We start from the raw sequence: 26,108 nt of genomic DNA, 5'->3' as shown, positions 1-26,108 counted from the left end.
CTTAAATTAAGCCCTCACAGATTGGATGATGACCTCACCTGCTAAGCCTGATGTCTCTAGCTTGAATACAGTCTGCTGAACTAATCCAGTGGTTTAAGCCTTAGAACTCTTTTTTCTTTTTCTAATAATATAATAAATGAAATCTCTCTTTAGCTCTTTATAAAAGAGGTAAAACCAGAGTTGGTGTGGCTTAAAGGTAAGGCAGGAGAGTGGGTAGGGCCCAGATCTGTCTTCTAACCTCCTCCACATTGAACTGAGAGGAAACTTACTTGAGGTACAGGGAAAGGGACTTTATACATAATTAAATGTGGATACAACTGTTTTGCTGAATCTTCTAGTTCACACTGAATTAAAATACCAGACCACCTTCAGGTTATCATGAGAAGCTCTGCTTCTCTTATTTCAGTGTAGTCATCACTTGGTGTAGCCACACAGTATCCCCACAGGATTTTAAGTATGAGGCAATCAATCCATAACCTCCTTTAAAAAGGGAGGAGAATGTCAATTTCCTGGTTGTGATAGTATACTACAGTTATACAAATGTTACCATTTGGGAAACTGGGTGAGGGGTATGCAGGATCTCTCCATATTATTTTTTACACTGCATTTGAATCTACAATTATCTCAAAAAATTAAAAACAAAAAAGAAAGAGAACGGGGCTGTACCTAGTCTGGCTGTGGTAAGGAATTTCAGCCATGCTTAAAATGTGCGTAATTCTTGTGGGGAATTAAAGTATTTAAACATACAAAGCCTACACTGAATCTTAAAAAATGAGTTAATCACTAAAAGGCAAAATAGTTAAAGAAGCAATCTGGGAACCAAAGGCAGTAGGCTGCCTCAGAAGGTAGAGGGAAGGGGGCTTTATGCATAATTAAATGTGGATACTGGAGGTTCTCAAGGTTTGGCTGCCTAACTATAGGATTCCAGTGTCAGATCAGTGGTGATACTGAACACTGATGTTATGATCCCTGCCAGTTTGAAAGTTTTACATTCCCTGGACAAAGTAAATAAAAACAATCCTGGAACATTCTTTCTACAAGAATCTCTTCCCTAAAAGCCCTCTGGGTCAATGCTATCTACCTCCTTGACAGTCCACTGAAGGTCAAATGGAAGGAGAATATTAATCAAATTTGCATGTTATTTAATTTCAAACTAACAAAATTTTTATTCTAGCATAGATAAAACAAGTTCTTGCCGTGTAGACAACTCAGGTTTTTCAGGTTTCATGAGGCACCCACTCAAATTCCAGTTGGTAGCTCTCTAGCTCTTCTGAGATAATCCTTTAAAAATTTTTTTCCTGTAAATTCTTCTAAAGGAAGAAGTTTATTCTAGATGTTAAAAGTAAGAAGTTTTTACAGCCATTCTCCTAATTTGATAGTTTATTTTATCTAATTCGGTAACATACTTTATAATTAGTAAATTGTAGCAAACATTTGGTTATGTAAGAACATCTTGACAGTTTTACCCAGAATAGATACTGCTTTCTGAATAAAGAGGTTATGCTGAAAGATGAGGGTACATACTTTCTCTTCATTAAAAAGTAGCTTGATAAGCACCTGGGCTATGAATCAGAACTTTGGTGCTGCTTGGTTTCAGCTCTTTTTCCATAAAATAATTGACAGGATATCTAAAAGACAATACCTCTCTTTTCTAAGTTTAAGAAGGGCTGCTGTAACATATAATGAATGAATACTTTAGCAACATAATCCAAGTAGCACACAGGTCCTCCTAATATCAGAGGTCTAAGCTCTGATCCACATGCAGCAAGAATTTGCAGGGAATTAGTAGGATGAATGCATGTTTTCTATAAAACATAGCCATTTCCTCTGACTCAACTCCACGTGTCCTCTGAAAGGATTTGTTTCTTTCTTATACTATATCATGCCAGAAATGAAGAGAATTCTACCACAGTGACCAGTGTTTATTGAAGCTTACAGCTCAGAGAGCATAACCTTTTATTCAGATAAAGTATATCTAGAGTCTGTACTATATTAAAGTGATAAATAAAAACATAAGAAAATTAGATATGTAAAATACAAGCAGAGTGAAAGAACTCATTTTATACAACATAAATGACAGCTACTATTTATAGGCATATGGACTTATACACAAAAAGAAATGGTTGCAGATTTGCTAGGAACAAAAAAATCAACTACTTCACTAGCTTTTTCTTAATATTCTTACTTTGAAGATGATAAGCAAAAATAGAAATTAATAATAGTAGCATATGTTACTAATTATGCCATGTTTTTTTCTCAATGTCAATGTTTAACTGCTAGGTTCAGGCAAAGAGGTGGATGGTAGGGTCCAACACAGCTGGGATTTTAGAGGGGACTTCAGGCCTTTCTGCAGGAGAATAAACGTACCTTGCAAAGGCTTCAGCAGCAGAATTAATTTACAAACTCATGCTGCACTTAGCAGAGGGAGTCCATGTGACTGTAGGAGAATGATTACCTCTTATATATACATTAGGGAGCGGTGGCCACATTACTGGAATTTTTTAAACAATACTGGTTTCAAAGACTGGTCTTCCCTCATATGCCAGTTGGTAATATTCAAAAAAACACTTTGCAATTTTTATAAAAGTTTGATTTTCACTAATCAAACAACCATCATCTTTTTTTTTTCTTTAACAGTATCTGCTCAAAAATCCTATCTCCATAATAGCCAGGAAGGAAACAACTGTCACTTACCTGCCCTAACACCTTCATGAAAGTCATGGCCTCTCTGAAAGAAAATCAAGATTAAATGCAGAATTTCTGGGCATCTTCATTCCTGATCATCTCCTCTCTTCCAGCCACTTTAGCCCCCACTCCGTGGCCACACCCTGAGCCATGACATTCAGAGACTGGACCACCTCTGAGAACCCACTCTGATCACCTCCTCCTTTTCTTATTTGCTCAAATATCTCCGCTGCTACAAATCCCTGATTTAACTGAGCTCCACTGATCTACGCGACTTTCTCACCATTTGTTCTGGCTTCACTCTGCTCTTCATCCAGCCCAGTCTCCCCAGTTCATTAATGCGGTCATTTTTTTTTTCTTGAAAACGCCCTTATCTCCCTCAAGCCTTTCCCCCCACCCTTTATTCTATCTTGGCAAAATCTCAGCACCAGCTGAACCCTACTATTTACCTCTGCCTGTGTTCGAGCAGCTAAAATCTTATTGCAGAAAAATCATACAACTGTGACTGGCTTCGTTTAAAATTCATGATCACAAATCTCAAACAGGCATGAAAAACTGCCTCACAATCCATGTTCTCTTCCCCAATGCAAGATAATGACTTCAACTGTCTTCTGTCCCCTCAACCTCTTCCCCTAGCAAGTTCTACTCTTTACACTATATTCTCCAGCTAATGAGTTAACCTTCTACTTTATTTTAAAAGAAGAAAAAAAGATGCCCTAAGACAGAACATTCTCTTCTTCCCACCAAAACATCTGCAGCCCAACTACAGCCATCTGCACATGCCTTCCCTTTCCCGTCTAAGGAGGAAGGGACCCACCCCTGCCAAAGGCCAATCCTCCCCTGCCTTCCCATTCATATGCCCTCTTCTCAAGGACTAAGCCTGAGAAGGTCACCTGTCTCTCTTTTCCTGCCATCATCAATGTAGGCAGTATAACTTAGTGGTTGAGTGCATGCAGTTCAAACGTCCTGGGTTCACCTCCTGGCTCTACTACACAGTAACTATGTGACCTTGGGCTAGTAATTTCTCTAACTCCCAGTTTCCTTATATGAAATGGTAATATCAACACATCCATCCTAAGATTATCTTAATCCACATTCCAGCACAGCATCTGACACACAGTAAGTGTTCAGTAAATGTTAACTATTATTAGTATCATCAACATAATCCTTTTTCCCTATTGGCTCATTCCCAATCATTTACAAACATGTTCTAGTATCTTCCAAAGGAAATCTCACTTGATTCCACAGTCCCAGCTTCTACCCTATTTCTGTTTCAAGAAGAAAGGGTTGTGCACACAGTCTTCAATTCTTCACATCCCATTTACTCACTTCCCCTCCAGCTTACGACACTGCAACTTCTGCCTCCACACACCCCTGAGATGGCTTGCCAAAATCATCTGTAACTTCAGTATTGCCAAACGCAAAGCATGCCTTTATCCTCGTCTACTAGAGGCTCTGGCAGTGTTCCCTCCTCCTTGAAACACTCCTCTCCTGCTTTCATGACACCATGCTCTCCTGGTTCTCCCACCTCTGTCCATTTTCTCTTCCACTGCTCATTTTCCTTCTATATGATCTTATCCACTCGAAACTCAACACATCAGTGCCTGAGTGATCAATTCTGTTAAAAATAAGATCCTGTCCCTCCTCTGCTCAGAAAACATCCAGTGCCTTCCCATTTTACTCAGAACAAAAGCCAAAGTCTTATAAAGACCTCCACGGCCATGTATGCTCTGCACAGCCCTTCCCTATGCTGTCCGCTCTGACCTCCTTTCTTTCTCACTCCCCGACCACCCCTGCCCCACTCCATCAGCAAGGCCCCACTGCAGTTTCTAGAACAGGAAGGCCACCCCTCACCTCAGAGCTCTGTACGTCAGGTGCCCTCCAGATAGTGCATGGCTCGCTCCCGCACTTCTTTCAGGTTTTCACTCAAAGAACATCATCTCAGTGAGGTTTTCTCTGGTCTTCCTATCTACAAGTTCAACTCCTGTCCCCCTGTATTCCATACCCTCCTTCCTGATTTACTTGTGCTCCTTAGCACCTGTAATAATATACTACATATTTTACAAATTTATCTGTTTATAGTCTATCTCCCCCACTATAAAGTAAGTTCCAGGAGGGCAGGGATGTCTCTGTTTTGTTTACCTACATATTAGTGCCTAGCACATGGTAAGCACTCTTATTTGTTAAGTAAATAAATCTCCAAAGTGTTCTTTTTTTTAATTGGCGTTAATGTCTCTCAGACTTAAATCTCTAACCCACACCTCTAAGTTCCAACTCCTAAATGTGTTCTTTCCTTCATATCCATCAAGGCCTATCAATTCTATCTCCTACATTTGTCTCAAATCCATTTACTTCTCTCCACTGCCACTCTAGTCTAAGCCACTACTATTCTGCACCTGGATTACTGCAGTAAACTCATATCTGATCTCTACATCCACTCTGAATCCTCTCCCCAACTCCATCATCATTCAGTAGCAATAATTACCTTCCTAAAACCAAATCACCCCCTGCTGAAACCCACGAGGCTTTTCAACATTCTCATTTCTCACCCTTCAGGTCACTGATGAGCTGACATCTCAAAGATGTCTTCCTGGACCTACTTATTTAAAGCTTTCCCTTTGCTTCCCCCATTCCCTCTTGTCCTCACATCATTCTATCACCAACCCTGTAGGTTTCCTCTACAGCACTTACCACAATTTGTAATTATTTTACTTATTTTGTTTACTTGTTCTTTATAGTCTCAGGAGGCTATAAATCCCATGAGAACAAGGACATACAACAGCATAATACTTAGCACAGTGCCTGGCACATAGCGAAACATATTTGCTGAGAGAATGAAGGAAGGAGGGACTCAATCAATCCAGGCAGTACACTAAATGTACAGTGAAAAACAGGGACTGGGTGAAGTGTACTGGGTAGGGGTCAGGAGCGTGACCATCTGGTTTCACACGCCATGTCTCTGCCACTTAACAGATGCACCACCTTAGGCGGGTTACTTTACTTTTCTATGCCACTGTTTCCTCATCTGTAAAGTGGAAACAATAATAGTACCTGCCTTCTACAGACAGTGTAATATTTAACTGAGAGAATGCATGTAAAGTGCCTAGCATAGTACCTACTCATAATAAACAAAAGACCTCAGCTGCCATTTACATCCTATGGAGTGACCTCAATATATGACTAATAGAGCTTAATTTATGGTTGGATGAACTATTTTGAATATCTTCACTATTTCAGGACATCGAAGACCATTAGGTATGTCTGCTTTCCAGTTATTAAACATAATATTTCCTTTAGGCCATGAACGTATTAATCTAAGGGTCCTCTACACATAACACAAAAGAGATAATTCTGCTTTAAAAGAGTTTATCTGGGGACTCCCCTGGTGGTCCACCAGGTAAGACTCTGTGCTCCCAATGCAGGGGGCCTGTGTTTGATCCCTGGTGAGGGTACTAGATCCCACGTGCATGCTGCAACTGAAGAGTTTGCATGCCGCAACTGAGTGTCCACATGCTGCAACTAATAAGTCTGCATGCCGCAACTAAAAGATCCCACATGCCGCAACAAAGACCCGGCACAGCCTAAATAAATAAATAATTTTTTTTTTTTTTTTTTTTAGAGTTTATCTGGGGGGGCTTCCCTGGTGGCACAGTGGTTGACAGTCCACCTGCCGATGCAGGGGACATGGGTTTGTGCCCCCGTCCGGGAGGATCCCACATGCCGCGGAGTGGCTGGGCCCGTGGGCCATGGCCGCTGGGCCTGTGTGTCCGGAGCCTGTGCTCCACAACGGGAGAGACCGCAACAGTGAGAGGCCCACGTACCACAGAAAATAAAAAAAAAAATTAAAAAAAAGACTTCATCTGTAAGAATAAATCAGTATGGCTCTGAAATATTTCATGAAATCAATAATATTCTATGTGATTATTGCCTATTTTAAGTGTATCTATAATGGTATTTTCAATGCTAATCTATTAATTAAAACATATAAAAGACTAATAACTTCTCTTTGTGCATTTAGATTTAGAGAATTTATGCTTCTTGCCCAAGGTCAGAGACTATGCCTGTAAAATGGTTAAAATTTCTATTCTGAATTTCACATGAGGTTAGAGTCCTTCTTACAATTACATGCAAAAGTAACTGCTGTTTCATAAAAGCTTATTAACAATCTGTGAGCAATATTCCCACGTGCCTTAAGCTAACTGGCCTGTTGTATTTTCATAGAGTCGATTTATAGATAGTTTCAATTTTCTTGTTTATAAATTTTCTATATTTTACATGCTTTACAGTGAACATATATGACTTTCATAACTAGAAAATGACAATACTTCAAAGAAAAATTCTTACCATACAAGCTTGACTCAGCCGATATTCCATAGTTAATACTTCCTGCAAGGTCTTGGAAGACCCCTCCATGAGTTGCCTTAGTGTGATCTTTAGGGATGTTGGAGACATTTTATTAATTACCTATTAGAGAAAAAATTTACTAGTTTTAGCCCAATAGTTCCTTTCCTGCTTATGATAAACTAGCTGAGTTTTGATATAAATCATATTAAAATTTGCTCCTTAACAATACTTTCATACAACAAAGTCTCATAAAAATAAGATTATGCCTTAGCCTAATCCTGCCAAAGCACCAAACAAAATTTTCTAATCAGGTACAACAAAACAGATCATTCTGCAAGTGGAAGAAATCCTATATCCATAACTGAAGTAATAAAGTACATCGACATTTTGTAGCCTGCCTGACATAAATTATCATCTCAACTACGTAATAAGCAAGCAGTGATTAGGCCTAAATAAAACTAATACACATCTCACAAAGCACTAATGTATCAGAGGACAGACATTTCACTTTCTAATATAAAGAAAGTGAAAGAGTAGAAATACAGTAGCTCCTCCTTCCCACTTTGTGACTCTAGAAAAGTGTCTGAACTATAGTCTTCACCTAAACATAAATCCACTTACCTTGGAAGTAAAGAGAGAGACAATAATTCAAGGTATTGTGACGTGGTCTTCTCTAGTACTTAAATATTTGATAAAATAAGAAATATAGGCCTGACTCCTTGGCTACAGTGCTATGCCACCTCCTTCTGAATTTAAAGATGTTATTACTGATGTTCCAATACATGTGTATGGCTGTGAATGCAACAGCTGCTGCAGGAGGTCCCATTACACACGTATAAATCTGAGGCCTGCCCCTTCCTTTGTAATTGCAATATATAGTTTGCAGGCATGTTGTTGAGCGACTGTCTCAAAGGTATGAATTTCACTTTTTGAGTTCAAAGAACTCTCCCCACATCAAGATTCCAGGTTCTCTGTATCATCCTCAAGTCTGGCAACAGATTCAGAGAACAGACTGAGAGGGTAGGGCAGTATCTTACCAAGCAGTTGCCAGAGCTTAAATACATGACTACTGTACAGGAAAAGTTGAGGGAAGATCAGTACCCTACCTACAGCCACAATGCTGAAGAGAAGATGAGAAGGAGAGAGAAACAATTAAGTCTTTTATGAATCTAGTTCATATTCGCAGGAACTCATGCTTCTGCCCTCAGTGCTGTATGGACACGATCCCACTCAATGCCCTGACAGCGCTCCTACTCCATGTTCTCACCTTTCTGGGTGCAGGCCACGAGGATGATGGCACCCTGCAGCAGTCCACATACTGTGCTGGGGGCCCATCCTTTCCATAGCCAAGTAGGTAATGCGTCCATTTCATTTCCAAACCCAGTAGTTTTCTATGGTCAGAGCAATGCTCATGTTATCACAATGAAGATCTAGAAGAACTTCATTCACAATGCTAAAAGGTGTACTTCAGGGAGGGACACAGCTACCTTCTATCTTTTCTGGTCTGCAAAAACAATGAAGCTACAATTCCCTTTCCAACAGGGCTGCGGTGTGCAAGCTCACAATTACGCACCTCACTCAGTACTACTGTTATGATTAACTGCCTGTGTCCTCAATTCTTAGTTTGGTACTTTATGTGCCATCTAGACACAAAACTCTGTCTCTCACCATACTTCCTCACCTGGCTACCAACTAATTTCATAAGAAAGGCCACTTAAGGTCCCCAGTTGTGCTTGTGCCATATACACAAACTAGAAAAAAAAATGGGAAGAAAATTTCATTACAAAGGCTCCGTTGGTTCAGACATTTCATGAAATATTAAAAGATGTTTTCATAAGACAGATAATAGAAGAAGAAACTGTAGTCTCCAACCACTCAATATGCTGGCACTTCAGCACAGAGGCTAAGGTTTTGGACTCCAGAGTGAGACAGCTCTGAGGTGGAATCTCAGCTCCGCTGCCTCCTACATGATTTTTTTTTTTTTTTTTTTTTTTAATTTTGCGGTAAGCGGGCCTCTCACTGTTGTGGCCTCTCCCGTTGCAGAGCAAAGGCTCCGGACGCGCAGGCTCAGCGGCCATGGCTCACGGGCCCAGCCGCTCCGCGGCATGTGGGATCTTCCCAGACCGGGGCACGAACCCGTGTCCCCTGCATCAGCAGGCGGACTCTCAACCACTGCGCCACCAGGGAAGCCCCCTCCTACATGATTGACCTTAGTTTCCTCATTTGTGAAATGAAGATGATAAATATTACCCACTTCATAAATGGCATGGCAATACAGGATAGTGCAACGTGTCAGAAAGCAAGCAAATCAAGGAAGGGAAGGAATTGAGCACATTTTCCTTAGCTCTCAGGCAAGTATGTTCACACATATGCACATTTTACAAATGAGGAAACCAGACTCATGAATTTGTCCAAGGTCACACAGAGCAGGAATCCAAACCTAAGCCAGCCAGCTCCAAAGCCTACCTCCTCATACTATATGAGGCTATAAAAGTAGTCAAGAAGGTCAAAGGCTGAAGAAACGTCAAAAAGAACAAAGATGGAGGAGAGGACATTGTGTCAGGTGAAGAAGTGAATAAAAACTTTTTTGTGGGGACTTCCCTGGTGGCTCAGTGGTTAAGAATCTTCCTGCCAATGCAGGGGACATGGGTTCGAGCCTTGGTCCAGGAAGATCCCACATGCTGCGAAGCAACTAAGCCCGTGTGCCACAACTGCTGGGCCTGCACTCTAGAGCATGCGAGCCACAACTACTGAAGCCCACGAGCCACACTACTGAAGCCCACGCGCCTAGAGCCCATGCTCCACAACACGAGAAGCCACTGCAACGAAGAGGAGCCCCCGCTCTCAGCAACTAGAGAAAGCCCACGTGGCAACGAAGACCCAATGAAGCCAAAAATAAATAAATAAAAAATAAATAAATTTATTTATTAAAAAAACCTTGTTTGTGTAATTTCAATGGCAAAGAGGAAGACAAAGTCAGGAGAGTAGCTTGAGGAAAAACAGAGTCAAGGGAAGGCTTTTTTGTAAGGCTAGGAAAGCTTTGAAAATGATAGAAGAAAATATGCCACTAACTCAAGAAGGTAAAATTGAAGATACTGAAAGAGGGAGATGGCTGATGCAATTAGTTCCTAGAGTAGGCAGAAAAGGATGAAATAAGACCACAGATGGGGATGTTTCCCTTGACAAGGAAGTGGGACATATTAGAGCAGTGGTCCCCAACCCTTTTGGCACCAGGGACTGGCTTCGTGGAAGACAATTTTTCCACGACGGGGTGGGGGGGATGTTCAGGCAGTAACACCAAGGATGGGGGGATGATGGAAGGCGGCAGATGAAGCTTCGCTGGCTCGCCCGCCGCTCACCTCCTGCTGTGTGGCCCGGTTCCTAACAGGCCGAGGACTGGTACCAGTCAGCAGCCCAGGGCTTTGGGACCCCCGTGTTAGAGGAATCAAAGAAGGGATGATGGAAGAGCATTAAAGGAGCTAACATAGCTTCATTCATGATAAAGGGAACACAGACTGTTTTGGAAATTTTGATAATGATTAGGACTTGGATCTTTAGCTAAGCCAGAAATGTGTATGGATACAACCCTGCACCCACACATACAACTAACTGAATGGACACATTTCTGCGTATTAGAGGAACACTGGTCAGTGTTCTAACCAATTTATCTGACCCTTTGAAGATTAGTTGTCTCCTGTATATCAAATAGCCAACTTCTTTTTTCCTTTATTTTTATCAAATGATTCACATTCTCATCTCAATTCAACAATATTACTGAGCATGTATTATGCATTAGACACTTCAGGGGAGACAATAATCAACAGCACACGGTCCTTGCACTCTAAGCATTATAAGCACTATAATCACTGCCTTTTGGGTAAGAATCCTAGGAACCCTTCTTTTGGTTAAGTTTTATTTATTAAGTCCTAGGAAATTTGCCACAAAAGGAAAACTCAGGATAATGCCGCTCACCCTCTCCTCAGGAGTGCCAGAACACTCGACAATATACAGTCTGACATGAATTATCAAGAGAAAAACAGTATTCAGCAAGCCTACTGATTACAATTAGAAAACTTCTACCAAGTGGACTCAGAGTTGACTCAAGGGCTATAACAACTATTTCTCTGATTCACTAAGTGATCTTAGAAAATGATCTCTTGAGTTCTTTCCTTTATAAAAAAGGGTATCATGTATAACATTCTTTAAAAGTCTAGGCTCTGCCAGTTTTAATCTCAAAAGAAGGAACACTAACAGGAATTCAAGTAAATTTAGATCATTTTACTTTTTAAAAATGCAATAAAAGGGCTTCCCTGGTGGCGCAGTGGTTGAGCATCCGCCTGCCATTGCAGGGGACACGGGTTCGTGCCCCGGTCCAGGAAGATCCCACATGCCGCGGAGCGGCTGGGCCCGTGAGCCATGGCCGCTGAGCCTGCGTGTCTGGAGCCTGTGCTCCGCAACGGGAGAGGCCACAACAGTGAGAGGCCCACATACCGCAAAAAAAAAAAAAAAAAAAAAATGCAATAAAAAATAGAGCTGATACTGACTTACATTACATACAGGGTAAAGACAATGAACAGGAAATGAGAGCTTAAGAAGCTAATTAAAGGCAACAAATTAGCTTATTCTTCATCTAACTCAAAAGAATACATAAAGTATAGGAAAAATACAAATGGGTGTAATTTTACTCTCCTCTGAAAAATGGCTACAGCATATTTCCAATCTATTAATATATTATGAGATGAACTTTCTAATCATTCCATTAAAAAACCAAATTCACTATGTGTAAAAACTTCGTTGAACCGTTAAAAATGCCGTCAAGATAAAAGTTTAAGTAAGCCACAGACAGTAACCACTTAAGAAGTGTTCAATGTACATTACAGAGGTCAGAGGAGAAGGATAAATCATTTGCTCATATTATACTATAGAAAATTATTTAATTTGAATAGCTGATACTTTAAAATACTTGCAAGGCACAAGAGAAATAAATCAGTGCAAAACAGGTCAAAACAAATTATTTGAAAGCATGTAGAAAACAATTTTGAGTAGAAACAATGTTTTCTACGAGGGCAAATGACACTTAGAAAATAAAAAACTAAGGAATACTATAATCAGAAACACTTTATACGGTTGGATTTTTAACTTAAGAAAAATCTAAAATAGTATATCCAATCACTTTTTAAAAAGGCCGTTAAGAACATAAACATAGTTAAAACAACAGATCTCAAAAGCCCAAAATAACAAACTCCTGTTCTACATTATAGTTGGTTAATGTAAAGAGTTTGTAATGAAATCTCTCATTTATGGACCGTTATGGATCTGCCCCAGATCTTCAGGACATCTTCTCCACATTTTGAACAGAAAATTTCTGTTCAATAAATGCCACCATTAAGATAGAAAAAAGGCCAGTAACAGATAGGAGGAAGATATATGTAGTACATGTACTGGATAAAGGAATTAGCAGAAGATAGAAATAATTCCTACAAACTAACAGTAATAATAAAAAAGATTTAATAGGCACTTCGCAAGGAAGGATACCACAGCCAATAAAGGTATGAATTGATGCTCAACCCCATTAGTCATCATGGATGCAAATTAAAACCACTATGCAATGCTATTTTACATACACCAGAATGACGAATATGAAAAAGACAGATAATATCAAGTGCTGGTGAGAATGTAGAGCAACTTAGTATCCAATGTAAATTTGTACAACCATATTGGAAAACTTTTTGACAGTAACTACTAAGATCAATGTACATGTTTTAAATTAAACAGAGGCCATCTAACTGAGATGCCCTTAATGCTTTAGTAGACTGTAAGCAAATCAAAATCTAAGCCTGTAATGCCTCAAGGTTAAAAATCGAAACCTAAGGACAGCCAATCATAAATAGCCAATTAGCCTTTCCCAACTAAAGCAACTGCTTAAGCTACAGCCAATCAATATTTCCTTGCTTTGCTTCCACCTCCTCTGCATAAAAGGCTTCCCCTAAGCTCATATCAGTAGAGCTTTTCTTACCACTTCTGCTTTGGTGCTGCCTGATTTAGATCAATTTTTGCTCAAAAAAACTATCAAAATTTTTTTTTTTTTTTTTTGCGGTACACGGGCCTCTCACTGTTGTGGCCTCTCCCATTGCGGAGCACAGGCTCCGGACGCGCAGGCTCAGCGGCCATGGCTCACGGGCCCAGCCGCTCCATGTCATGCAGGATCTTCCCGGACCGGGGCACGAACCCGTGTCCCCTGCATCGGCAGGCGGACTCTCAACCACTGTGCCACCAAGGAAGCCCTATCAAAATTCTTAATATGCTTTAGTGTATCTTTTAACAACATGTGATGACTTTGCAGTACTACTCCTGGGTATATACAGAAATCCATATCTTTGTTAACAAAAGACACAGACAAAATTGTTCATAGCAGCATTATTTCTAACAGTAAAAACCTACAAACAACCCCAAATGTCCACGAACAGTAGAAATAAATAAATAAAATGTGATATATCACACCATGGAATAACTTAAAGCAATGAAAACAAACCACTGCTACATACAACACTGGTGAACCTCACAAATACAATGCTGAGCAAAAGACAGACAGACAGAAAACTGATTTTATATATAACTCAAAACAAAATCTATGGTGTTAAAAATCAGTATATGGTTAGCCTAGGGAGAGGTAGTGACTGGGATGGGACTCAATAAGACATATCGAGTGCCTAATTTATTCTGGGTGTTCCTTATGTTTATGTTGTAAAAATTTTTCAGCTATACATTATAACTTTCCTGTACTTCAAAAAACAATGAATTCTTAAAATACATACACACTCAGAAAAAAATTCACTGAATTCAAGCTCTTTAGTTTAACATAAGGCTCCTCACAGTCTGGTTGCAATCATCTTTTTGGCCGTATTTTCTGACACTTTACTCCTTGTTCCCAGCTCTGCATTCTCCTAACATTTGTCCTTTGAGTATGTGCTTTGTTCTGTCTGATATACCCTTTGCCACTTGACAACTCATTCCCATCTTTAATTCTCTGCTCAGAGGTCTCCTCTGTGAAGCCTTTAAGACTCCTTCCTTCATTTTCTGGACACCCACAATAATTTGTGCAAGCCTCTAGCTTAGTAGCACTTACCGTATTTTGTTTATGTGTCTATTCCACTGGATTGTGAACTCCCTCTGAGAACAGGTACTGAATTTTCACTTTTGAAACTCAGTGGCAGCACAGCACCTTACCCATTCATTCATCATACCTACCATGTGAAATGCTCTGTGACAGGTGTCTGGAAATACAGGAGTAAGCAAGCTTCTCAGCAGCTTATAGTCTGCTGTAGATGGCACTCAATAGAGCAAAAAGACAGGAGCAGTAGAGAGAAAAGGACACATAATGGGGATAGGGACAAGCAGGTAGAGGTCTTTATGGAATAACACTGTCATTTCTATGGTGTTCAACACTGCCACTAAATACCCGAAGCTTTGTTGTGCTGTTTTAAGGCTTAAAAGGGAACTATTTCTTAGCATTTGTCCTTGGGATTGAATGAAATTAAGTAGAAGGTAGAATTTAAGCCACAGTAAATCACATCATCTGTTATTTTAAAACCAAGCGGCATAAGCCCCTGTTATATCCTGTCTGTTAAACAGGTCTTTGATTTTTTTAACTAGTTTATATCAACTGTAGTTAAGAGTTATGTTTTGCTATGAATTGTGAATATTTTTCTAAATAATCATCTTATACATTATGCACTTATATCTATAAATCTTTTCCAGAAATGTTCAGATTGACCAAAAATACAATAGAAACACAAAATACCTAAACGAGTTGGTCTACTTCACCGAATACTGCAGCTTCACAGACATATTTTTGTTTTTAAATATTTTTTCACCATTCTGGAGGGTCATATTGTTTTAAAGAAATGTGCACTAATATTTCTTTCCTCTTATAAAAGGCTTAGAACCAGTCCAAGAAGAGTGCTTTTTGCAACCTTAAGATTTTCCCGGTAATTTCTTAAAAGCATTAACAATTAAAAAAAAATGTAAAGACAGTATCTAAAGATGCAGGTACTCCTGTTTGATGATATCCTAAATGTTCATGATAGCACTTAAGGGTCACTAAGCTCCATCAGTGGACTGGAAACTGTTTTCTCTTCCTGTCTACATAGATGGATGTATTTTCCCCTTAAGGTTTATTGTACTCTTTCCCAAAGGAACAATGCATCCATCAACACTGCCATTCAGTTACTCTTATTAATAGCAATTAACTGCACAGTGTAATAGGTACCTTCAGCAAATATAATGCCCACTTCTACAGGTCAAACTGTTTTTTAAACATAATTTGGCATATCATTTTATTTTTTAAATAATTAGTTTTACTGAGATGTAATTTACATATGATAAAATTCACTCATTTTAAGTGCATAGGTCCATAAATTTTGATAGATGTATACAGTTGTACAACTACCCCACAATCAAGATCTAGAACATTTCCATCACCCCAAAGAGTTCTACTTCCCTCAGTTCTATCCCTGGGCAGCTGATTTGTTTTCTGGGCCTACAGTTTCGCCTTTTCCAGAATTTCATAAAAATAAAATCACACAGTAGGTAGTCCTTGTGTCTGCCTTCTTTCACTTGGCATAATGCTTCTGAGATTCATCCAAGCTGTTTAATGTATCAGCTCATCCCTTCTTATAGCTGAGTATAATATTCTACTGTATGAATATACCACAATCTGTTTACTCATTCAATTAGGGATCAGATTGTTTCCAGTTTGGGGCTATTATAAAGTTACTATGGACATGTGAGTAAAGCACCTGTGTGGACAAAAGTTTACATTTTTCTTGGGTAAATCCCTAGAAGTGGGATTGTTGGATCTTACAGTAAGTGTACATTTAACTTTATAAGAAACTGCCAAACTGCGTTCCTGCCAGCAATATGCAAGTTGTAAGTGCTACACATCTTTACCAACATTTGGTGTTGGTACTGTCAACCTTTTAAATCTCAGCCACTCTAATGGATGCACAGCAACATCTCACTGTGGTTTTAATTTGCCTTTTCCTAAAGATTAAAGATCTTGAGCATTTTTTCATGTGCTTCCTGGCCATTCATGTATCTTCTTCGGTGACATGTCTAGATTTCCCATTTTTAGTTGTGCTGTTTACATTCTTATATTGTATATGTGGTGGATTAAAGTCCTGTTATCAGATACATGTTTTACAAATACTTCCTCCCAATCTGTTGCTTCCTCATTTTTCTGATAGTGTCTTTCAAAGAGGAAAAGTGTTTAATTATAATAAAGATTTATCAATTTTTTTCTTCTGCAGTTCCAGCTTTTTGCATTAAAAAGAAAATCTTAGTTAGCCCAAGGTCACCAAGATTTTCTCCTATGTTTTCCTTTAGAGTGGTATAGTTTTAGTGCTTACATTTAAGTTCATAATACATTTTGAATTGCATATAGTGTGAAGGAGCTCAAAGCATGTCACCCCAAGATAACGCCATGTTGTCATATTGATTATTTTGAGTTAAAGGCACCTGGGAAACAATAGGTGTAAGAAGGGCACTCTGACCCTCCTTTTCTTCCTGAAAGCAGGAGATACAACCCCCATGTGAAAGGTACCCTCCCTGTGCCAGGAGGAAGGAAGCCATTCTGATCACCAGAGATAGGGAATTTGGGGCCAAGAAATCTGTACAAACTAACCTTCTTAAATTAACCCTTATCTTCCTAGTTACTTCTTCACCATTTACTACTCCTAGCCAAAAGTTATTTGCCTTGTCAATTCTTAACAAATTTATTGTTTCTTTGTCTAAAAGGTATACAAGCTTCCTGCTCTGGTCATTCTTCAGGTTTTCATTCTCTTGCACAGACAGCCATATACATGTAAAAATTTAATAAAATTTGTATACTCTTCTCCTGTTAATCTATGTCAGTTTGATTCTTAGGCCCAGCCAGAGAACCTAAGAGAAGAGAGAATTTTTTTCTCTCCTACAAGGGCAAGGTAAGAGTCAATAACTTTTTTTTTCCTTGCATATGGATATCCAATTGTTCCAGAACCATTTGTTGGAAAGACTATCTTTTCCCCACTGAATTACCTTGGGAGTTCAGAGCAAGTATTACTCTAGTATTAATTTACGCCCACTACTAAAATGTAAATCTTCTGGCTGATGGGAATATGAACACTTCCCAGACCTGTGTGAGACTTGCTAACTGTTCAGACTATTGCTTTCCTGTGACTCTTTCCCTGCTCTTGCGGAGTTTTACCCATAACACGTACAGATCAATATTCTGGAAACTCCTGCAGGAAGAAAGCTGAGTCAATCTTAGGGCTCTCTTGTTTGTTTCCCTTCTCTCAGGAATCACATGTGCTGCCTGCATTGTCCAATGTCTACAAATACTTGTTTCATACGTTTTGTCCAGTTTTCTAGTCGTTTACAGCAGAACAATTCCTGTAGCAATTTTCTTGAATATCGGTCACTTTATTTTTAAATAGTACAGTATACAGGTAATTCTCAAAGCTTACAGAAAGATTAGTAATCTTTTAAGTTTAATTTCTCGTTTTAATACTTTGCTGCTCCTCTTTCTTAAAATCTATGCCCTGGTTATCTTTCTTAGTTTTCCTATTTTTCCTCCAATTTTTCAGTGCATGAATTCTTTATAGAGGCCTGTCATAGTCTTGTATGTTAACTTCTTCAAGTAAAAACTGAGTTTCATTTACTCTTCATGAAATGAGCATTTTAAAATAAAAAAATACATAAATCTCACATTAGTGATTAGAAAGAAGAAATCCCAAAAAATCTAATAAGAGTTTTCTAGTACTGGAAAAGCAAAGTATACACCCTCTCTCTAAGCCTTTAACACAGCAGGATATCCTACATCAATAACAAGAAAACACCTAAAAGACAAGTCAAAAGCAGCACTGGTTTCCCTGGCCATTTGCTCAGGACCACCTCCCTGGACACTAATTTGACTCACTGCTCTCTGCTCTTGTTTCTCTGCCTCTCTGGGCCGTGGACTTCATTCCCCAGCCCTCCTAAGGACTGGTGACCCATTTAAATTCCTTCCTTGGATTAGTATCCTTGCTGAGAGTTGAGGCAAGGGAGGTCGTCTCAACCGCTTCTAACCATGATTCCTTTGATTACTGACATCACTTGTAATTCTGGAAAAGAAATACTTCTCTCATTGGCCCTGAAGAACCTTCTGTACTTTGGCAAGCTTGCTAGTCTCATTACCAGAAAAGGGAGATTGAAACAGGAGAGCACTTCCTACAAGTCAACAACAACAACAAAAAACTCAATTAAAAAATGAGCAAAGAACTTAAACATATCTCCAAAGAAAATATAAATGGCCAATCAGCATATGCAAAGATGTTTAATATCACCAACCATTAGGGAAATGAAAATTAAAACCACAATGAGGGAATTCCCTGGTGGTCCAGTGGTTAGGACTCCACGCTTTCACTGCCAAGGGCACGGGTTCAATCTCTGGTAAGGGAACTAAGATCCTGCAAGCCGCGTGGCGTGGCCAAAAAACAAAAACAAAAAAAACCCACAATGAGCTATCACCCCCCCAGCCATTAGGATGGCTTTTTTTTTTTTCTTTTAAAGACAGAAAATAACAAGTTCCAGAAAAACTGGAACCTCTGTGCACTGCTGTCAGTGGGAACATAAAATGGTGCATCTGCTATGGAAAAGAGTGTGGAAGTCCTCAACACATTACAAATAGAATTACCATGTGATGCAGCAATTCCACTTCTGAGTATGTATTCAAAGAATGAAAGCAGATATTTGTAAACCCATGTTCATAGCAGTGATATTAACAAGACCTAAAAGGTAGAAGCAACCCAAATGCCCATCAACAGATGGATGGATAAATAAAATGTGGCATAAACATACAATGGAATATTATTGAGCCTTAAAAAAAATGAAATTCTGGTACCTGCTACAACATGGGTGAAACCTGAAACATCATGGTTAAGTGAAATAAGCTAGTCACAATAGGAAAAATGCTGTATGATTCCACCTATGCAAGCTGTCCATTGTAGTCAAATCTACAGAAAAGGAAAGCAGAATGGTGGTTGCCAGAGACTGGGAGGAGAAGGAAATAGGGAGTTACTGTTTAATGGGTATAAAGTTTCAGTTATGCAAGTTGAAAATATTCTGGAGACTGATTGCACAACAACGTGAATATACTTAACAATACTGAAATATACACTTTAAAATGGTTCGGATGTTGTTTTACATTACATGTATTTGACCACAATACACACACACACACACACACACACACACACACACACACACACACACACACACACACACACACGAATACCGCAGTGGGAGTCTTTGGTTAAGGTTTCTCTAATACAGGCTACCCATCAGGGCATTTAAATAGCCCATTAGTTTACATGGATTGCTTGGCACCATGAACAACCTACACCAAAAGAGTGATTAAAAGGAGATTTGATGAATTCCAACCCACAGCATTATTTAAAAAAAGAAAAAAAAAAGTGTATTGGAACTTAGGAGGAAAATCTAAGAAAGGACATTAGAAGCCATAAAATAAGGTATTACGAAAATTCCATCAGTTGTAAAGATGGAACTTCTTTACAACTTCCCCATATTTGTCAGTATTTTTAGCCCGTATGTTATCCTATAGTGACTGGCAGTTAAAAATCTAAAGAAAGGATTAAAGAAAAACTGTATGTTTTTATTTAATGATAAGCAAGTATGTTGAAAAGATTAGGTCCTTCCCGATGGACAATCCTAGAGAGAAAGGAACCCCTAAGACATGGAGTAGATGGTTGCAACTTCAAACATCAATACAGACTAGATCATTGGGACCTGCAGAAGGAAGACAGGAATCCCTGAAGAGTCCACAGGGTCAGGAGCAATCCTTGAGGTTTACTGACACAAGTGTTAGAATCTTCTTTAAAAGTTGTTCAAACATGTGATCTGCAAACCTGTCACTGAAGCACTAACAACTGTCTTCTCCTTCAGGGTTGTTTCTTGGTGTGTGTTTCTGGCTGACATAATTAAAAGAAGCCCTATTTCTAAGTCTCTGTCAGGGAAGCCTCAGTGGGAATTTCTGATCCCCACATCACGTTACTCCCAGCAGATACTAATACTGTGGAGCCACGTTCATTCAACAGAGCAGGTCAACTGAATAAAAATGAAAATCGGTCCTTCCACTGAGGGTGCTTATGCTGGTCCTAGCTGTGATGGGTGGCTTGCCAAGTACCCTCTTCTGAATGCAGAATAAACATATCGCCAGAGAAATGGGAGGAAAACTGCAAGACCATCTGAGTCCTATCCCTCAGTTTTGGGGTAGGCCAGTGGTTTTAAAATAATATGGTTAGTTGCTTATCTGTACTGCTTTTATCGTATTCAATATATAGCCTATGAGGTAATGTGCTGCATGACTATTTTCAAATGAAATTGCTAAGTGCATACTTAACCCTATTGCTGAAAAAACAAACAAACAAACAAACAGGAATGCTGGTTTCTATATTGCTCTGAAAACAAGAGAACCAACTTTCAAGTCAGAATCCTTGAAATATAAAATGGTTATCTACATTTATGCAAACATTCCTGAAACAGTAACATTACTTTTGTGAGTTAGGGAAATATATGGCTGGTCTACTTACTCTAATTTATGCCTATCCTTGAAAGTTAACAGAATTCCAATACTAAATAAGATCCTAAGAGACAAATTAATATTCCCTTAAGAATGAGGAAATGTTTCCATCTTCACAGGTAAGATTTAATTTAAATTTTTTGTCAGTAAGTTACCTGACAACTGAAATGCTATAACTATACCTGTAAATTGAAAAATACTACCAGATAAAGAGAAACCACCTTTTCTTTCTAGTAAAAGGAAACATACATTTTCTTTCCTTTGTCTAGAAGTCTAAAGTACCCCAAGTTTCACAGTCACATGATAGTTCCATGAATGTCAGTATCCAATATGCACTCATTTACACAAAAACCGCTTTTCTTCCACTGTTACCAGTTGAGTCATGTTGAAGAAAGATCAAAGTGTACCTAACACTGAGAAACACTGCTTAGGACTTGGCTATGGCTGTAGATGGAGCCTCTTGTTAGTTTAGAAAGGATCACTTTCTTATTAAACCTACTGCTAAAAAGACCATATACTGATGTGTTGCACATTAAATAGAACTTACAGACTAATGTCACAACTGCAATATATTATAAGGTGACTGTTCTCCATTGATCCAACCCTTCTAATAAAAACACCCCTGAACATTTCTCCCTCAAGACAAGGAGGACTACTGGAGATGAAGCATGCTTATGAAGTCCTTCTCTGTTATAGTCAAAAAGACCTAAAAACAGCTTAGCTTTGTTATCAATATCCAGCAGGTAGACAAGGCATTTGGGTTTAGGTAAAGGTTTTGTGGAACTACTTTCTGGAGCTCAACTGAGTTCAAAAAAAAAACTGTGCAGTGGGCTATGTCACCATCACGGAGCTCTGACACCCCTCAGAGGCTTCCCTATCACAAGAATTCACCACTCTCATGGCGGAAACAATCTATACATTACCTTCAACTGCTCTAGGGCAAAAGATGAACCATCTTGCTGTAAATTTTCAATAATCTGTTCCACAGTATTGGCTGAGAACCAACTATGAAAGAAAAGGAAACATAAGATTTCAACAATGTGTAAGTGATTTCTTCTTTCCATGATAGCAATGAGTCTAAACACAGGCTTCCCCTAAACCCTATTTCAAGAATGAAAAAATTTCCAACCTATATTACAGGATTATGAAATAGAATATTGTTTCTCTGGGTATTTGCAGTCTACCTTCACTAATGGGAAATAAAGCTTACATTTTCTCTTCTGCTTTCTTGCATCTATCATACATAAGTAAATGATGTCTTAACTGTCAAAAACTGATGCTTCTAAAACGTAATGATAGTTGCCTTATTTTCCAACAGTTTTTCTCCTCTTGTTGTGTTTAAGTCAGTCTGTCAGTCTCTCAAATCATTGCACAAAACCTTTTGCTGATCAGCTTGATAAGACCTTCAGAGAAGATGACTTTACAATGATAAAAGATAAGTTAACTCAATTGTTATTTTCTACACTCTCTTCCCCATTAACGAAATGTTTTGCACTAAAATGAATCAGCATGATAGATTACTTAAATTTAATGAGTTTATTTCCCCCTGAAGGAGTGGGCAGGAAGCTTTCAAAGGTAACTAAAAAAAAACACTGCGTTATCTGATCTCAGAATTTGGTGCATTCTCAAACACAGCACAATTACAGCGTCAGTAGTAAATTCAATTTAATATAGTCTTTCCAAAGGAACATATAATTGACACCTCTCTTTAAGTACCTGTTTATTTTGTCCATGTGTTCCTCAAGTATAAAAGACTTGTCTTGATCAATCTTGGACTGTTTGAAAATAAAAACCTTTAATTAATTTGATGCAACTCAAATCTTAAAAATTCTTAAAATTTTCACCATATTTAATGATGTATTTTGTGGCAGATTGCAACTTTCACTCAAATTACATCCAGTCTCATAAATAACTACTACCATATGTTCAAAATTCAGACACTATGTATTATTCCAGAATAGCTCTTAAAACTATCAACAGCAAAAAATGTTCTTGTATTTTTATTTGTATGCCATTATATATTATTATGTCATCATTAAAGTGTGTCAATGAATTTAAGGATTTCAAGGTGTTAGACCTGCGCGGTCTCCTAGGAGTTTCGACTCGCCCAGGAAACAACAAGAGTCGGAAGTCGATGCAAAACGCAAGAGGTTTATTGAAGGCCGGTGCACCGGGGTTCCTTGGTCCTCACGCAGGAGGTCGAAGAAGGAACCCTTTTGGGCGCGAATATGTCAGTTTTATAGGTTCCCACTTCCCCGTATGTAAATTATAGATTTGGTTGTGTTCTCCTGCTGATTGGTCCCGGCTTAGGCTCGGACCAGAGAGGGAACTTGTCCCCAGCTGCCTGATTGGTCTTTGACAGACACCTTTTTTACATTTTGTTATCTCCCTCCTTCTCGGAAGGGGGCCGGACATCCTGGAAATTCACCCATTGTCTAAGAAGCCCCTATTGTCTGGAGAGTTCTTAATCATTAGCTGGAACAATGTCCCTCGAGTCCCACAAAGGGACCTAAGAAGTCATCCTGCCCCAATTTCTGTCTGATATAGAAATCCCGACCACATCCCCGATATCCCCGCAGCACTGATCTCCAGGGGGAAAAAAAAACACTACAATGTGTAAGCGATTTCTTCTTTCCATGACAGCAATGAGTCTAAACACAGGCTTATATCCCCGATATCCCCACAGCACTGACCTCCAGGGGAAAAAAAACACTACCTCAGAAAAGAACTCATAAGTGCTTGAACAACTATAATTAGGATTAAAAAAAAATTTTTTTGAACCAAAAATCAGCCCTCTCGTGTTTATAGTTCTAGCTAATCCCCCTTGAGTTAATCTCTTCTCACACAGTGCAGTTTTGAGTCCCCTCACAATCCAGGTCCTTCTTATGTACAAATTCCAGTTTATCAAGGTCATTCTTAAAGTGTGGTACATGTACCTTAGCTGCAGACGTGGCTGAATCATAGCAAAGTACAACAAGGTTCCGCATACCCTTGTTTTGGATACAATGCTTTTAATAACAGGCCTAACTCTAGGTTAGTTTGGGGGCAGTCCTATTATGCTGTGATTGACACTGGGCAGTTAAAACTTTTTTAAAACTGGTGCCATTGTAGGCTACATTTCTCCCCTCCTGTACTTATGAATTTGGTACCTTGGACTGAAATACAATTACCTCTATTGTGATACTGTGATTTAAAATAAAAAATATGTATTTGGTCTCCGTCCATATATTTGGCCTTTTGTTCCAGGCTCACAGCTCCCAAAAACCCATGAAAATCTCTAAGTAGATCACCTTTTGTTATAATATATGGTCTTTCGTCTTTGGTTCCTGAAATAAAGGTGAAATGGCTGTCTTTTGTTATTCACAACAAGCCCCTTTCAATCACACCTTTGTTTGTTACTGAGGTGACTATAGGAAAGCCCTAAGGATGGGGGCTGGTTGCCAGGGGAACCAACCAAGGGAAGTTGCAGTGCCATACTCCACTATCTAATCCCACACCTCCCCCATCTCCACCTCCAGTGAGGCGGAAAGGGCTGGAGGTTGAGTTCGATCACCAATGTCAATGATTTAATCAATCGTGCCTACATAATGAAGCTGTCATAAAAACTCCGAAGGATGGGGTTTGGAGAGTTTCTAGGTTAATGAACATGCAGGGAGAGTGAGTGGCTCACCCCAACTTCATGGGGACAGAAGCTCCTGGGCTTGAGGGCCCTCTGGACCCCACCCTATGTATCTCTTCATCAAGCTGTGCATTCGTATCCTTCATAATAAACCAATGAATGTTAAGTGTTTCCCTGAGATCTGTGAGTCATTCTAGCAAATTATCAAACCCAAGGAGGGGGTCATGAGAACCTCAATTTATTGCCAGTCAGTGAGAAGTACAGGTGACAACCTGGGATTTGTGACTGGTGTGTAAAGCAGGGTCCAACTTGTGGGACTGGGCCCGTTAAGTTGTGGGATCTGATGCAAACCTCAGGTAGACAGTGTCAGCATTGAAAGGAATCACAAGACACCCAGCTTGTGTCGTGGAGAACTGCCTGATGTGTGGAAAACCAACAACGTCTGGAGTCAGGAGTGTTGTGAATGTGGTAGTAGTGAGAAGGAAAGGAAAACACATGGAGGGTTTCCCAACACATCTATCAAATTTCACATTTTTACTATTAAACAGATCACTCTGAACTTGGTTTTTTTTTTCACAAACATGTTTACCTAATTTAACTTAGTTTCTTAGTTTCAAATCAGTCTGATCAAAACACCATCAACATTCTCATCCAAATCACTGAGGAAAACACTGACTAAGAGAAGGCCAAGACGGCTTCACTTACAGCCTAATACCCAAACATTTAACAGAACTCCTTGGGAAGGCGCCTCAACCCCCCCACGCTATAATCCATCCCACGTTTACCCAATTTGACAACGTAAGAGACTGTCAGATGCTTTGACAAAATCTGATGAAATGCTCACATGCTCTGTATTCATATTCATACACTAACTATTCAGGGCCCATGAATCTGTACTCACGTTCTTCTGTTCTGGGTAATTTTGTCAGGGGGCGGTTACCATTTCTCTAAATATTTCCTCTCCTCTGTTACAAATTCCTAACAGGTTTGGACGTCCTGGAATAATACCAAGTTTTCTTTTCTCTCCATTTTCCACCTTATTATCCTCTTAGAGTCTTCCTCATCCATCAATTTTAATCTAAGCTGTTGTGAGGTTTTCCCCCATTTCGCTGTCACATTTTAAATTTCTTTTTAGTCTTTAACTATTTCTCTTTGTAACATCTGTTCTTATTTCACAGATGAAATATTTTCCTCTTATCTGAAGATAAAAAAAAAAACCAAACCTATAATTGTTAGGGTTCCTTCTTCTCCTTGCACTGCCTACTTCCTTCAAGTACATTCTTTATTTTAGCCAATCTCCGGTTTTTAATGCCTGGCAATCCTTGTTATTCTATGTGAAGCACTAAAATTAGGAAGCTTTGTGTGTAATGTCAATTGCAGTTATGGGACTATCAATTGTCTGATGCATTATGAGATGATCAGGCCTGGATGTTTTTTTCATAGAGGGGTGCTCGAATGTCAATAGCTACAGGTTTTCTTTTGCTTCTAATGAACTGCTTGGGAGTAGGATGGTGCTACTGACTCAATGTTTGTGCCCCCACAAAATTCATGTTGAAATCTTAATCCCAATGTGATAGTATCTGGGGGTGAGGCCTTTGGGAGGTAATTTAGTCAAAAGGATGGAGCCCTCAGGATGGGATTAGCACCCTTATAAGCAGAGACCTGAGAGAGCTCACTTTCTCTCTCTGCTATGTGAGGACACAGCAGGAAGGCATTCATCTGCAAAACAGGAAGAGGTTCCTCACCAGGAACCTAATAGGCTGGCACCTTGATCTTGGACCTTCCAGCCTCCAGAACTGTGAGAAATTTCTGCTGTTTAAGCCACCAAGCCTACGGTATTTTTGT

At 39.3% G+C, this 26,108-nt stretch overlaps 1 protein-coding gene across 4 annotated transcripts in view; it reads right to left on the bottom strand.

The window, feature by feature from the left end:
- HIBCH (3-hydroxyisobutyryl-CoA hydrolase) overlaps positions 1-26,108 on the bottom strand; it is an 88,961-nt gene that overhangs the window by 500 nt on the left and 62,353 nt on the right. For 3 of the 4 annotated variants that reach the window (XM_082657921.1, XM_082657923.1, XM_082657922.1), the window contains 4 exons: positions 22,361-22,419; positions 21,568-21,649; positions 7,030-7,149; positions 2,695-2,728 (listed from right to left, as the gene is read on the bottom strand). In XM_082657921.1, the coding sequence (XP_082514047.1) occupies positions 2,695-2,728; positions 7,030-7,149; positions 21,568-21,649; positions 22,361-22,419 (295 nt within the window). The remainder of the gene's footprint in view (positions 1-2,694; positions 2,729-7,029; positions 7,150-21,567; positions 21,650-22,360; positions 22,420-26,108) is intronic. The other variant, XM_082657924.1, reaches the window with a different exon arrangement.

Source organism: Grampus griseus, assembly GCF_964374135.1.
Source record: "Grampus griseus genome assembly, chromosome: 7".
In the NCBI taxonomy this organism is placed as follows: Eukaryota; Metazoa; Chordata; class Mammalia; order Artiodactyla; family Delphinidae; genus Grampus; species Grampus griseus.
Note: the sequence above shows the minus strand (reverse complement) of the source record. Positions and strands in the feature narration are given on the sequence as shown.